The sequence below is a fragment of the Vulpes lagopus genome, chromosome 14 (genome assembly GCF_018345385.1).
Source record: "Vulpes lagopus strain Blue_001 chromosome 14, ASM1834538v1, whole genome shotgun sequence".
In the NCBI taxonomy this organism is placed as follows: Eukaryota; Metazoa; Chordata; class Mammalia; order Carnivora; family Canidae; genus Vulpes; species Vulpes lagopus.
In genome coordinates, this window is record NC_054837.1 from 22254579 (window position 1) to 22266711 (window position 12133).

At 49.9% G+C, this 12133-nt stretch overlaps 1 protein-coding gene across 1 annotated transcript; it reads right to left on the minus strand.

Moving 5' to 3' along the window:
- Positions 1-29: 29 nt before the first annotated feature.
- RFC5 (replication factor C subunit 5) lies at positions 30-11167 on the minus strand. Its single transcript, XM_041728681.1, has 11 exons — positions 10954-11167; positions 9206-9270; positions 8806-8942; positions 7529-7608; positions 6788-6861; positions 5497-5656; positions 4666-4747; positions 4136-4265; positions 3466-3543; positions 2232-2286; positions 30-937 (listed from the first exon to the last, which is right to left on the minus strand). Exons 1-11 carry the CDS (start codon positions 11016-11018, stop codon positions 841-843), a joined length of 1023 nt encoding a protein of 340 aa, XP_041584615.1. The 5' UTR covers positions 11019-11167; the 3' UTR covers positions 30-840.
- Positions 11168-12133: the final 966 nt, after the last annotated feature.

Consider the following 12133-nt stretch of genomic DNA (forward strand, 5'->3'; position numbering starts at 1 on the left):
AAAGAGTCACTTGTAAGACAGCCAACATGCCAGCTTCTTTATTTTTATTGAGAAGAACACTATCATAAAGGCAGTCTGTTTGCTATAAAATAAACTGCTACACTGGACACTGGGCCTACCCTTTCAGCACTTGGAGGTTTAGAGTCTGGTCCGAGCCCATCAGCCCTCATACGTTAACAAGGGAATACTATACAGCCTTGCCCCCGCGGCCATACAGTGACACTTCACTGTCCACACCACAATTAGGAACCTGCTAGCACTGGAGAAATTAAAAGATGTTTTTAAAGTAAGAGAACTGAGCACATTTATAAGAGTACAATAGTTTGGGCCAGAAATCTATTAATACCTATTTAGAACAGACAGACTGTGACGCAGATTGAGGTTTATACGCTGAATTGTGGAGATGCTTTGTTTACCTGGAGTTAGGAGGCAATGGCACCATGGGAGGTTTGGAAGCCTTTTAAGTTCTAGACCAAAATAAGGGAGGGCAATTTCCTGCCATCCAAGCAACTGAATGGTTAAAAGCCTTAAGGCTTAACAACAACAACAACAACAACAAAAACCCCACACACAACTTTTTGCACTTTCTTTCTCCCTGTAAAAAACACAAACAGGCAGCACAGTAAGACAGCTGTCTGTTCCAGTGGTTTTGTACCTGCTCCCAATAGCCACAGACACGGTACTTTTTCAACCTTTGCCCGCCGGTGTCGGGGACAGGTTTCCACAATTCGGGGCGACTGGCTTCACCATCCAGCCTGGGCAGCATATCATCCTGTGACTCAGTTTCCTGTTCTTCAGTCACTGCGGGGCCTGCGAACCGCAGTGAACGGGCTTCAGCCTCTAGGCCTCTGTAACAATCAGGTCCCTGGTGACCTGGAAAGCGGCAATGAGAGAGCTCAGCTGAATCTTCTCATTGGTGCCAACAGAAAGTCTGTACCTAAGAGAAAGCAAACGAAAGGTAAGAATATGGAATATTATGGACAGCTACCTTTTGACAACAGAATGATAGAGTTTGAAGGTGGAACAGTTTGCTAGAGAAAAGCAGGTAATAAAGCTTCCTCCCAGACAGTCATCTTCAGTATGTCCCCTAACGTTTTCTTCTCATTTATTCATTCGATTCAAACTGGTAAGGGGAGGGCAGCCTGGGTGGCTCAAGCAGTTTAGCACAGCCTTCAGCCCAGGGCGTGACCCGGGATGGAGTCCTGCGTCAGGTTCCCTGCATGGAGCCTGCTTCTCCCTCTGCCTGTGTCTCTGCCTCTCTCTCTGTGTCTCTCATGAATAAATAAAATCTTTAAAAAAATGGTAAGGGGAAATTAAAAATTGATAGTTATCAATGACAGTGTTCTGAACTGAACTTCATGCTGGCTCTGTAGACATACACAGAATTTACATGAGAAGGATTTACTTCTTCACTCACAAAATGCATTCAGAGAAATTGTTCCTCTTTTTAAAAAACTTATATATTTTTAAATTTATTCATGAGACACACAGATAGATAGAGGGAGGAGCAGGCTCCCTTCAGGATGCCTGATATGGGACTCGATCCCAGGACCCCGGGATCACGCCCTGAAGCTGAAGGCAGACACTCAACCACTGAGCCAGCTACCCAGGCATCCCCATCTTGCCACCTTTCAAGTGCCTAGTCAGTGGAGGCAAAATCATGACACTCATCACATAGAAGTGGTGACCTAATGTGTGCATGTGAAGGCCAATGACAGCAAATTAGAGTTGATCCTCTGTTGGTGTCTGTTGCAAACCCAGTGCTCCTGTCCACCTAAATGCTAGCTGCCAGCTTCACTGGGGCAAATACCTGCATTTATGGAACCAGGCAAAGTGGAAAACAGAATTTATGTTTACTCTCCCCCCAGTATGGTTTGCTATGCCAAAATGCTTTCATAACAGCTGGATGGCTGGTTGTCCCTGAATAACCGAGATGTTGTAACAGCTGCGGGCCTCACACAAGTGGCTCTTCTAGAACCAACATGGACTCTAAGCCTTTGAGGTGTAAGGAGAGGCCTTTATCTACAATATGTAACTGAGCTGAACCTGTCCTTGTATTTATTCATGTTCTTTAAGCAAATCCTACTGTTTCTTTCAGTGATCCCACCAAAAACTAGATTGTACCACAGGGGATTGATGTAGACAAGCAAGTTGGAACCAACCAGGCAGAAAAAAAAAAAAAACACAACAGGGTAAAAAAGGGAAAAGAATCAAAATTGGGGAGTACTCACTCTATGTCTGCCATTTTGGTCAGTAAATGTACTCGAACCGAAGATGGAAAGTCAACTAGGGAAAAACAAAACTGAGTGAACAAGGGTCTGCCATCCCCTACTACTAAAACAAAACCAAACACACAATTATGAACTTAAACAGCAGGAGACACTAAACTTGTCTAGAGGGGGATCCCTGGGTGGCGCAGCGGTTTGGCGCCTGCCTTTGGCCCAGGGCGCGATCCTGGAGACCTGGGATCGAGTCCCACGTCGGGCTCCCGGGGCATGGAGCCTGCTTCTCCCTCTGCCTGTCTCTGCCTCTCTCTCTCTCTCTCTCTCTATGTGTGACTATCATAAATAAATTTTAAAAAATTAAAAAAAAAAAAAAACTTGTCTAGAGGCCTGAGGTCACTAGGTGCCACACCTCTAAGGAAGTGATCGCTGCAGAAGTTTTCAGTTTTTACCTATTTCGTGAACAGGTTCCAAAGCAATCACAAGAACACAGGAAAGAGTCAACCGCGCTGCTTTAGCAGCAGGGCAGGTTTTAAAAACAAATCCATTGATCTGTAAGTATTTATTTCCCACAATCAAAGTGCAGAGCTGGGCTTGAGCCGACCATGATCCTGGGCAGCGATCAACCTGCCGCTTGGCCCTGGGGAGGCCCACGGAGGCACTGGCAGAACAAGCCATGGACCTGACTGTTGGCAGTTGGCTGTGGCGGAGGAAAGAGCCTGATGGAAGAGGCCTCGGAACAGACCACCCGGAGAGCCTGAGGAAATCCTGATGCTTGCTTGGTTCCCCCCAAAAGGCCAAGTGACTTGGTCTGGGATAACTACTATGTGCTGCCAAGGTGGAGAACCAGTTCTCTGTATGGTAGATACGGCCAAGTGTGCAACTTAAGATGGTTTAGTTAAGACTGCTCTGGTTTACATCGAAGATAGTTCCTTCTCTTTCTCTCCTTTTGAGGGAAAATACCTTTAGAAATGTGAATGAAATGTACTATTTACTGCTGTAAAATTTAAACCCTTGGAGGAAATAAAGTCAGCCCTCTGGAGCTTCTTCCCCCAGGAGCTTTAGAGGTTAAGAGTAGTTTTGGAACAGAGTTTTAAATACTAAAGAAAATTGACTGCAGGGCCAAGGTTTATACTTCATTCTTGTCTCTTTGCTTCAAAAGTGAAGCCTCATGTTCCCTCCCTCCCACCCTTAACTCCACTCACCTCCTCTCCCATCTCAACTAGGGAAGAACGAGAATTACCTCTGTGCACAAACAAGTGTATCTCCGTCAGGATATCATGTAGCGCCAAGCCCTTCAGCGTTTTCAACTCCATTATATCTAGAGGAACAGTTAAGGCAGAGGGCACAGAACAAATTCAGGTTCAGGTTCCAGAACAAATACACAACGTGGAATTCTGAACCCAGATTCCGGTGAGTGGGAAGGAGGGCTTTTAGCCCCACCCAACAGAGTGGTTTCTCTCAATCTGAAGTTGCATGAGGTGGACTCCACTTGTTACTTTTCCCATGTTTCCCATTTTCCACAAGGGCTTTCTGGCAGAACTGTGTCTCTGCCTAGTAGAGAACAGAGCCCACCCATTCCCCTGAAGGCTTCCTATCACTGCCCCTGGCTTTTAATTTCACAGCAAAACAAGAGTAACACCTGCCACCCCAAGATCTCACTGCTGCTCTCCTCTGTGAGGAAGGCGGCTTCAAGCCAGACCTATGTCACACTCCTTCAGGAAGAACTTCAGGGCATTAAAGACAGGACCCACTCCAACCACAGACACCGTTCATCCACAGCAAGCTGACCAGCCTCTGGAGCAGCCGTGTTTGGCCAGCAGGGTGCAGGCACTGGCTGCACCCCGGGCTCCCAGGCCACACTTGGGCCTGAGATACAGCACCTACTGTCAGCAGGACACAAGGAAGGATACTCCTGTAGGCTGTGGTGAAGTCTTGATTCAACATCCAGTCCAGAATGTTAGCAATGTCTGACTTGAGGGGGTGCCCGGTACAGGTGTAGACCGTTTCCTCTGTCACCTTCCCGAAGGCCATATTGGTGCTCTGTGCAAAGAGGGAGTATCGTGGCTGTCACGGCGGCCACCACCGTGCAGGCGGATCAGGAGGAAGCTGAGGCAGCACTGCACATGCGCAGTAAAGTGACTGGGCACAGGTCAGCTCGAAAGCCGCACAGTTTACCTGGTAAGACTTGGCCTCAGCTGGAAGCACGAGAAGATGCCGCTGCTGTGTGCCAGCCAGAGTCCTGCCCTAGCTTTTCCCTCACTGGCAGCACGTTATTCTTTCAATTATTTAAAACCCAAAGGTGGGGGGAGATTGTTGGTACATGATGAAATTGAGATCCTACCGCTCTCTAGATTTCTGAATTTGTAGGTTAGCTGTGCTGCTGCCTACCTATAACTCTTCCAAAGCAGCAGCTTGAGATCTGCTACGAGTAATACTCTACCTGCAAAATGTTCAGAGCCCTCCGCATATCTCCGCTGGAAAGGGTCACGAGTGCTTTCATCCCGTCCTCACTTAGGTCCACTCTGAAAGGAAAGCGGCAGGAGGAATTCAGAGGCCCGAGAGCACCAGCATTCACCCGGGAACGAGATGCCCCCCAGAACGAAGGCTTCCAGTAACAAGAGAGGGGAGGGATGGAGTTCGCAGGACTCTCGGCATCTACCGCTGGGGGTGGATCCGGAATTCACTTTGGCTTTTAGGGCTGTGGGCTTCACGTTAGCAGTCACGGCCACTGCAAGCCGGGAAAGGCCCTCACCCAGGACCAGGCACTGAGGACCAGGTGAGCAAGCGGCTTTGCACGCTGTGCTGCGAGGCACGGCCCGCCCCTTTCAGAAAGCAGCAGCTCGGGCGGCCACTGGCGAGGCAGCCGAGTACACAGAAGGTAACGTCTCAGCACCTTCCCTTCTGGCCCGAAAAGGCTGGAGGCGTCTCGGCAGAAGGGGCGCTGGCAGCCTGCAGTCTCCAGTGACAAAAGAAGAGTAGGAGGAAATCGGGACAGCTTCCAGGGCGGGGGGTGGATCAGGAGAAGAGCCCAGGGCCGTCATGAGGGCTGCCCAGGAGGTGCCAGAGGGCGGCGGCGGCGAGGGGGCTGCACCGAGCGGGCGGGCGGCCTCCCTGGTTCCCCAGCCGCCCCTCCCCCACACCCTGCCGCCCCTCCCCCACACCCTGCCGCCCCCCCGCCCCCCGCCCCCGCACGCAGCCCGCCCGCCCCGCTTCTGGGCCGCCGCTGGCTTCTCCTCACTGGCTTCTCCTCACGGCCTCCCCTCACACGTACTTCTCCTCTCCTACGACGTGCTCCAGGCGGGGAACCATGAGCTCGGGGGTCAGGGGGCCGAATCGGAACCTCGTACACCGGGACTGCAAGGCCGGGATGATCTTTGACAGATAGTTACAGATGAGGCAGAACCGGGTGTTCTCGGTGAACTTCTCAATCACTGGCAAGGAGAGGACACGGCGTGAGGGCGGCGCGGGGCGCCCGAGGGGCAGGGGCAGGGGCCGGGGCAGGGGCAGGGGCCGGCTCCCGGCGGAGCTGCGGCCCGCGCCACCCGCGCCACCCGCGCCGCCCGTGCCACCCGCCGCCTAGGAGCGGCTCCTCAGAACGTGCCACGCACGATCCTGGATTCGGCGTCCGTGCTGCGCTGTCCCATTAGGCTAGAAACCCGGGGCCCTGTCCGTGGGCCGAGAATTCCATTTGGCAGGTTGATGGAGCGGCGGGGGGCGGCTCTCCGCGGCCTCCCCGGGGACTCGGTCCCGGAGCCTCGCAAGCCCCAGCGCGCTGGGCGGAGGGATAACTGGAATTCAGAAAGCTTATGAAACACGGGCTCGCTCCGTAGTTACCCCATGTTCTTGCCCGGGGATCTGCCCAGACAGTCCTTGTGCAGAACAAATGCTGGAGAAAGGCTGCCAAAGCTTTTAGGATCAGAAGATACTCTCACTGTCCCCCCGCCTCTTAAACCCGGCCTGCACCCCCTCGTCTCGCCAGAACTCCGAAAGATCACTCCGCTCTCCTAGCTCTACCTCTGAATCTTAAAGCGAGAGGTGACCGATGTCCTTTCACAGAAATCCCCTGCACCAGGTCCCTGACGACAGACAACTCCCATGATACTCCCTCGGCAAACAGAGACGCCGTGGCAGCTCTGAGTGCTACCCCATTTCCTGGATTATTTTCCCGGCCACTGTGTGTCTCGGGGTACCAAGAGCAGAGGGGTCTACCCAGCACCTGCTTAGGAACGACGGGCTTTCCCTACCCCATCCTCTCCCTCACCTAAGAATACAAATTCCCAGCCCCAGATTGAACCCCGTGGAAGAGGAGGATGGGACACCAGTGTCTGGTCAGACTTAAAAGTCCCATCAGGTAAGGCCCTTATCTTTAAGCTGCTGAAAGAGGGAAACCCCAACATTAGAGATTTGGTCTAGATTGACAGCAAAAGGTCAACCGATTTCTCTGGGCCGGAAGATAAATGAAAACTGTCAACCATCCATGCTGTTATCTCACATCCAAAGTTCCTAATTCTCTTTCGAATACACTCAGGAGCCAACACACTACATCTGGGAGCTCTTCTTACCTCTCCTCAAGGCATTCTGGGCGTCTTGAGTCATGGCGTCAGCTTCATCCAGGATCACTAGTTTGAAGCCTTTCCTAGGAAAACAAATGGTACCATCTGCATATCTCTTCGACCTCATCTCAACTTCCAGGCCCAACCCACATTAGTGCCATGAGGCCCTGCTGGGACAGTCCCTTCCTCCTTGACCTCCGAGCGAAACAGACATCTGTGCTCACACAGGGAACACGCCCATTACTCTCAGCTCTTAAAGGAACTAGGTCTGACTTCTGCATGTTTGCTGCATCGTTTCCTCTGGCAAATGCACCTTTGTTCTGCACACGCAACGTATCCTGCTACTCAGGGGCCTTGCTTTTTTCTATCACCTTCACCCTTCACTCATGCCTGTCTTTTCATCTTTTCCTTTGTTTACCATCATCCCGGTTATCCATCCTGATGTCAATTCATTTTGGTTTAAATTCAAACCACCTCATGCGGTCTCAGGATGTTATCAGTCTTCAGTTAACTAAAAAAATGAAGTTAATGCTTCCCAAAGAATGTGCAGATATATATATATACTTACATAATATTTTGATACTTGCATTCTTTCCTACTCCTGTCCTTGTACTTTCTTTCTGATGCCTACTTTTTACAAAGTCATTTTTAACCTTTACAGACTGGCAAAGGGGAGGATTGAAAAAACTAAACTCTGTCATCCCACTGATCAAAATCTCCAGGGAGAGAAATTATGCCAATAATTCTTACTTAAATATTGTCCTTGTGCTAGCGAAGCTCAGGATTGGTCCCCGAACAATATCTATTCCTCGGTCGTCTGAAGCGTTCAGCTAAATGTGGGAGAGAGAAGTCGGAGTAAATTAGAAATATGCTGGTGTGCTACCTATGAATTAATTCATCTCTTCATCAGTCCCACTAGACAGGCTAGGTCTAGGTCTCTCAGTCTAACAGCCAAGAGATAAACACCTATTAAAAAACCAAGATCACAATTGTATTTAAAACTCACAACTCACTAGATCGTTACATTACATTCTGAAAGGCAAACGAATGTGTTTCCTTCCCCTTTCAAAGACAATCATTGACATACTCTGGAGGAATAATTAATTGGCCGGGTCACAGTGAAGAGCACCTCTGGCATGAGCAGAATCATGCTAATTTTAGCTACCACAACCCAGAGCGATCCAGAAGTTACCAAGTCTTTAATACATTGAGGTAAGAATACTGGTGGCAGCCAGGTTCTAAGATCTCTAACAAAAAAAAAAATAAGTTAAACATTTTTTTCCCTCGGCAATAGATGATATTTAGAATTTTGTAAATCTAAGTGTATCAGTCAAATCTCAGCGGCAAACAGATGGCATACTCAAATTCAGTGATTTGAAGAGAATTACATGAAGCGGTATTTTAAAAGGTGTTGGTGGGGTGTGGGGAAACCACAAGGGCTTTGCGATACCTCTGCAACGACTAGGGCCCATTACCGACCCCAGGTCTTAGGTGAGTGGGGGAGCGGTGTGGGCACCTAGAGAAGGCTATGTGGATTTGCCCTGCAGGTGGGGATGCTGTCAGCCCGTGGTGACCCCCAAGACAGGACGAGGCATCCTTCCTCTTCCCCTGAATCCTGTCAGGGCCCCTACTGGCCAAACCTAACCAGGAGCCAAAGAACAAGGCAGCCTGCAGTCAATACAGCGCAGCCGTCCAGGGCAAGAACAGGGTGGAGCCACGTGGAGGAGAAATCTGGACAGGCACATGGGAGACAGCAAGCTACTTAGCAACCACTCACTGAGTGACCACTGAGTGCTTGAGTATGAGTTGGCAAAGGCAAAGAAAAATACCTAGCCCTACAACTGCCCTCTAGCTGATGCCAACCAAGACCAAAATGTCTATTCTAGATAAAAAGTGACTGGAAATATTCTAGGTCTGTTCCTTTCCCCCACCTCCAGTACAGCAACTTAACTTGTAAAGTAAATCGAAGAGTACTAAAAGTAAGAGACTCGAGTTCTTTGCTGAGTAAGAATAATCCTCCTGTTTACCTCCAAGACCATGGAGCCAAATTCCTTATCTTTGTATAGCTGTTTTGCACAGGCCAGGATGGTGGAAGTCTTTCCTGTCCCTGGAGGACCATAGAGGAGCAGGTGGGGCAACCGGTCTTCACTGATAAATTTTTGAACTGAGGAAGAATGAGAGAGCCCATCAATTTCAAGAGTTACCTGATTTACCTTGGGCCCTTGGGGTTGGCCTGAATGCACTTCAATCCCATGTTCAAACCAGAGACAGATGCAGGAAAGAAAAATCCGAAGGACCTAGCTCACAGAACAACATTCCATACAACTCAGTCAGATACTTCGAGGTTATTACTCAGCAGAGACATAACCAAGAAATTTATACAAGTCTTCCAACTAGAATGACAGCAACTGACACATGGATGCTTACTGGTACTCAAAATGTCCTGATGAGAAATCAGATCATTCAGCGTCTGTGGCCGGTATTTTTCAACCCTGAAAGACAATTTAGCAGGGATTACAATATATACCAATGCAAGAACACACTGTTATGTGCAAAAGAATCCTTTCCTACCCTAATGAAAAGAGGAAGAGAAACAAAATCCTCTAAGTTTGAATACAGACCATTGGTTCTCAACCAGAGGTAATTCTGTCCTCCAGGAAACACTCAGTGATATCTGGAGACATTTTCAGATGTCACAATTGGGTGGAAGTGCTACAGGCCTCCAGTGGATAGGCACCAGGGATGTCACTAAACCCTACAATGCACAGGACAGTCCCCATGCCCGCCTCCACCAAGCGTCTAGCCCAAAATGCCAATAGTGCTGCTCTAATTTCACTTTCTCAGCTGTCTGCCTATAAATAATCTCAACCTGGATGGGCACCTGTTATTTCAAAATAAATTAAAAACTGAACTCATTGGGGCTCCTGGGTGTCTCAGTCGGTTAACCATCTGCCTTCAGCTCAGGTCCTGATCTCAGGGTCCTAGGATCCCACTCTGCATCAGGCTCCTTGCTCAGCAGGGAGTCTGCTTTTGACTCGCCCTCTGCTCCTCCCCCACACTCACGTTCTCAAGTAAATAAAATCTTTGTTAAAAAAAAATTGAACTCGTACCCAACTATACATCAAAAGATGAATGGATAAATAAATGGTGGTCTATCCATACAATGGAATATTATTCACCCATAAAAAGCAATGAAGCCATGACACCTGCAACAGTACAGGTGGACCCAGAAAACATGATGCTGTGAAAGCAGCCCGAGTCACAAAAGGCCACATACTGATTCTATCCATGTAAATATCCACGGTAGTCACTCCAGAGGCAGAAAGCAGATTAACGGTTTCAGCAAGTGGAGGGGGGGGGGGGGGTGAGGGGGGAGATGGCGAATAACTGCCAATAGGTGTGAAGTTTCCGTTTGGGGTAAAATGAAAAATTCTGGAGCTAGACAGTGACCTGGTAGCACAACATTCTCAATGCACTTAAAGTCATTGAATTACACGCTTTACAATGTTTACAACTGTAAATTGTATGTTATGTGTTCTTTCCATGAGAAAAGCAAGCTGAACTCAAGAGACAAGACCGACCAACTTGCAGCTTTCAGAAGAACTCAAGCTGAATCCCATCAGTTTCTAAAACACCATCCAGATGCAGCCGCGGAAGTAGGATGCTCAAGAGGGCAAGCTCTGGTTTCACCTGGATGCAAATCCCAACCTATTTTCCTGCTCTGGACCTCAGGCAAGTCATTTAACCTTTTTGTTCTACAAGCGGAGTAACGACCTACCTCCTAGGGTGTTTGTAAAGATCAAGCATCTAACAGGAAGCCATTTAAATGCAACTCGACTGGGGAGCATTATTATGACCGTTGTCCTTTCGGCCGAGAATTTGAGCAACATTGCCTGAGGATTCCGGCAAGAGTGGAGAGACTACTTGGGCCCGGAGGCCGATGCAAAGTCAGAAGAGGAGGGACTGAAACCTCTACGCTGTCACCCAGTGAATACCAGGAATGGGGGCGGTGGGGTGGGGCCGCGGGAAGACCTGGAAAAGGCCCAAAAGAACGGAGGGCGCTGGGGCGCTGGGGGCGTCAAGGCGAAATTCTGGGGCTCCGGCCGGCCGCAGGTCGGGGGCGGTCGGGCGAGGGCACCGGTCCCCTTTCCCGCGGCTGCCGGGCCTCCTCCTACCAGGGCAGGTTTCTGATCTTGGCCGCCGCGGGCTGCTGCTGCTCCTGCTGCGCTGAGGTCTCCATGGCGCGCTGAGAGAGGCGTCCGGGTCCGCCGGCGTCGTCGCGGCCCCCGCGGACCTGCACAGCGACCAGCCGCGAGCCGACCCCGGCCGGGACCGGGGCTCTTAGAGTTCGCGCGCAAAAGCAACTCTCGCGAGATGTAGCCTCCTGCTTCCGACTTCCTCCCTGGGTCCCGCCCCCTCTCTGTTGCCAAGGGGTCGGTTACCAGGTTACCGGGAGGCGCCGGCCGCACGCCTCCCTCCGGGTCCGCCCTGCCAGCCCCCGCTGCCCTCCCGCGCGCGCGACGGAGCTTCCCGGGCCCCGGGAACCCGGGAAGCTAGAGAGGCGAGGCCCCCGCTGCAGCCGCCCGTCGTCTTTACAAACTAAGTATCACGGCCAGAGCCAAAACCAGCTGCCAGCAAAGTTCAAACCCTCACCGTTCAGAGGAACAGAGAGCGTCCAGCCCTAAAAAACACAAGACAAACAAACCTGAGGATAAAACAACCGCGATTCCCTAGGAAAAGAGACTCCAAAAAACCTTTTGGCCCCAAAGCTGGGAGGTGAGTACTTCGAATGGATGAACAACTCCAAACACACACAACTCCAGTTTACCTCCCAAATCCATGCCCCTCGCCCAACAAAATCTAGAGAACGAAGTTCTGGAAGCAACCCCAGTGAAAAACAAAAAATAAACTTCCAGTTAGGTTAATGTGTGTGACTGGAAAGCGCTAGTTACCAAACCAAACATGGAGGACAGGGGACCCTGTGATCTGAAGATAGGAGAACCAGTATTGAAATTTTTTCTGCAATGAGGTGATTATGGAGCACTGTTATTTTCTTCTATTTTGCTGATCTGTATTTCCCAGCAATATGTGTTACATATTACAGATCACAGGCTTTATCCATAATAAAGTTGTTTGTTGTTATTTTTTTTAACATGTTGAGAAGGACATGAGGAAGAGAAGGGAGAAGACATGAGGCTGGCCTGAGTCAGGAGTGTACTGATGCAGAAGTAGCTACTCCTAGGCCACCTGGGTGGCTCAGCCAGTTAAGCATCATCTGCTTTCACCTCAGGTCGTGATACCGGGGTCCTGATAATTGAGCCCTGCGTCATTTACCTGTTCATCAGGGAGTCTGCT

Excerpts from the sequence above, each read along its gene's own strand:
- RFC5 (XM_041728681.1), bottom strand. The coding sequence starts at position 11,018 with ATGGAGACCTCAGCGCAGCAGGAGCAGCAGCAGCCCGCGGCGGCCAAG. Across the intron at positions 3,544-4,135 it reads CTTCACCACAGCCTACAGGA|ATATAATGGAGTTGAAAACG; the intron begins GTATCCTTCCTT and ends CTGTTCCTCTAG. Across the intron at positions 2,287-3,465 it reads ACACTTGTTTGTGCACAGAG|TTGACTTTCCATCTTCGGTT; the intron begins GTAATTCTCGTT and ends GTTTTTCCCTAG.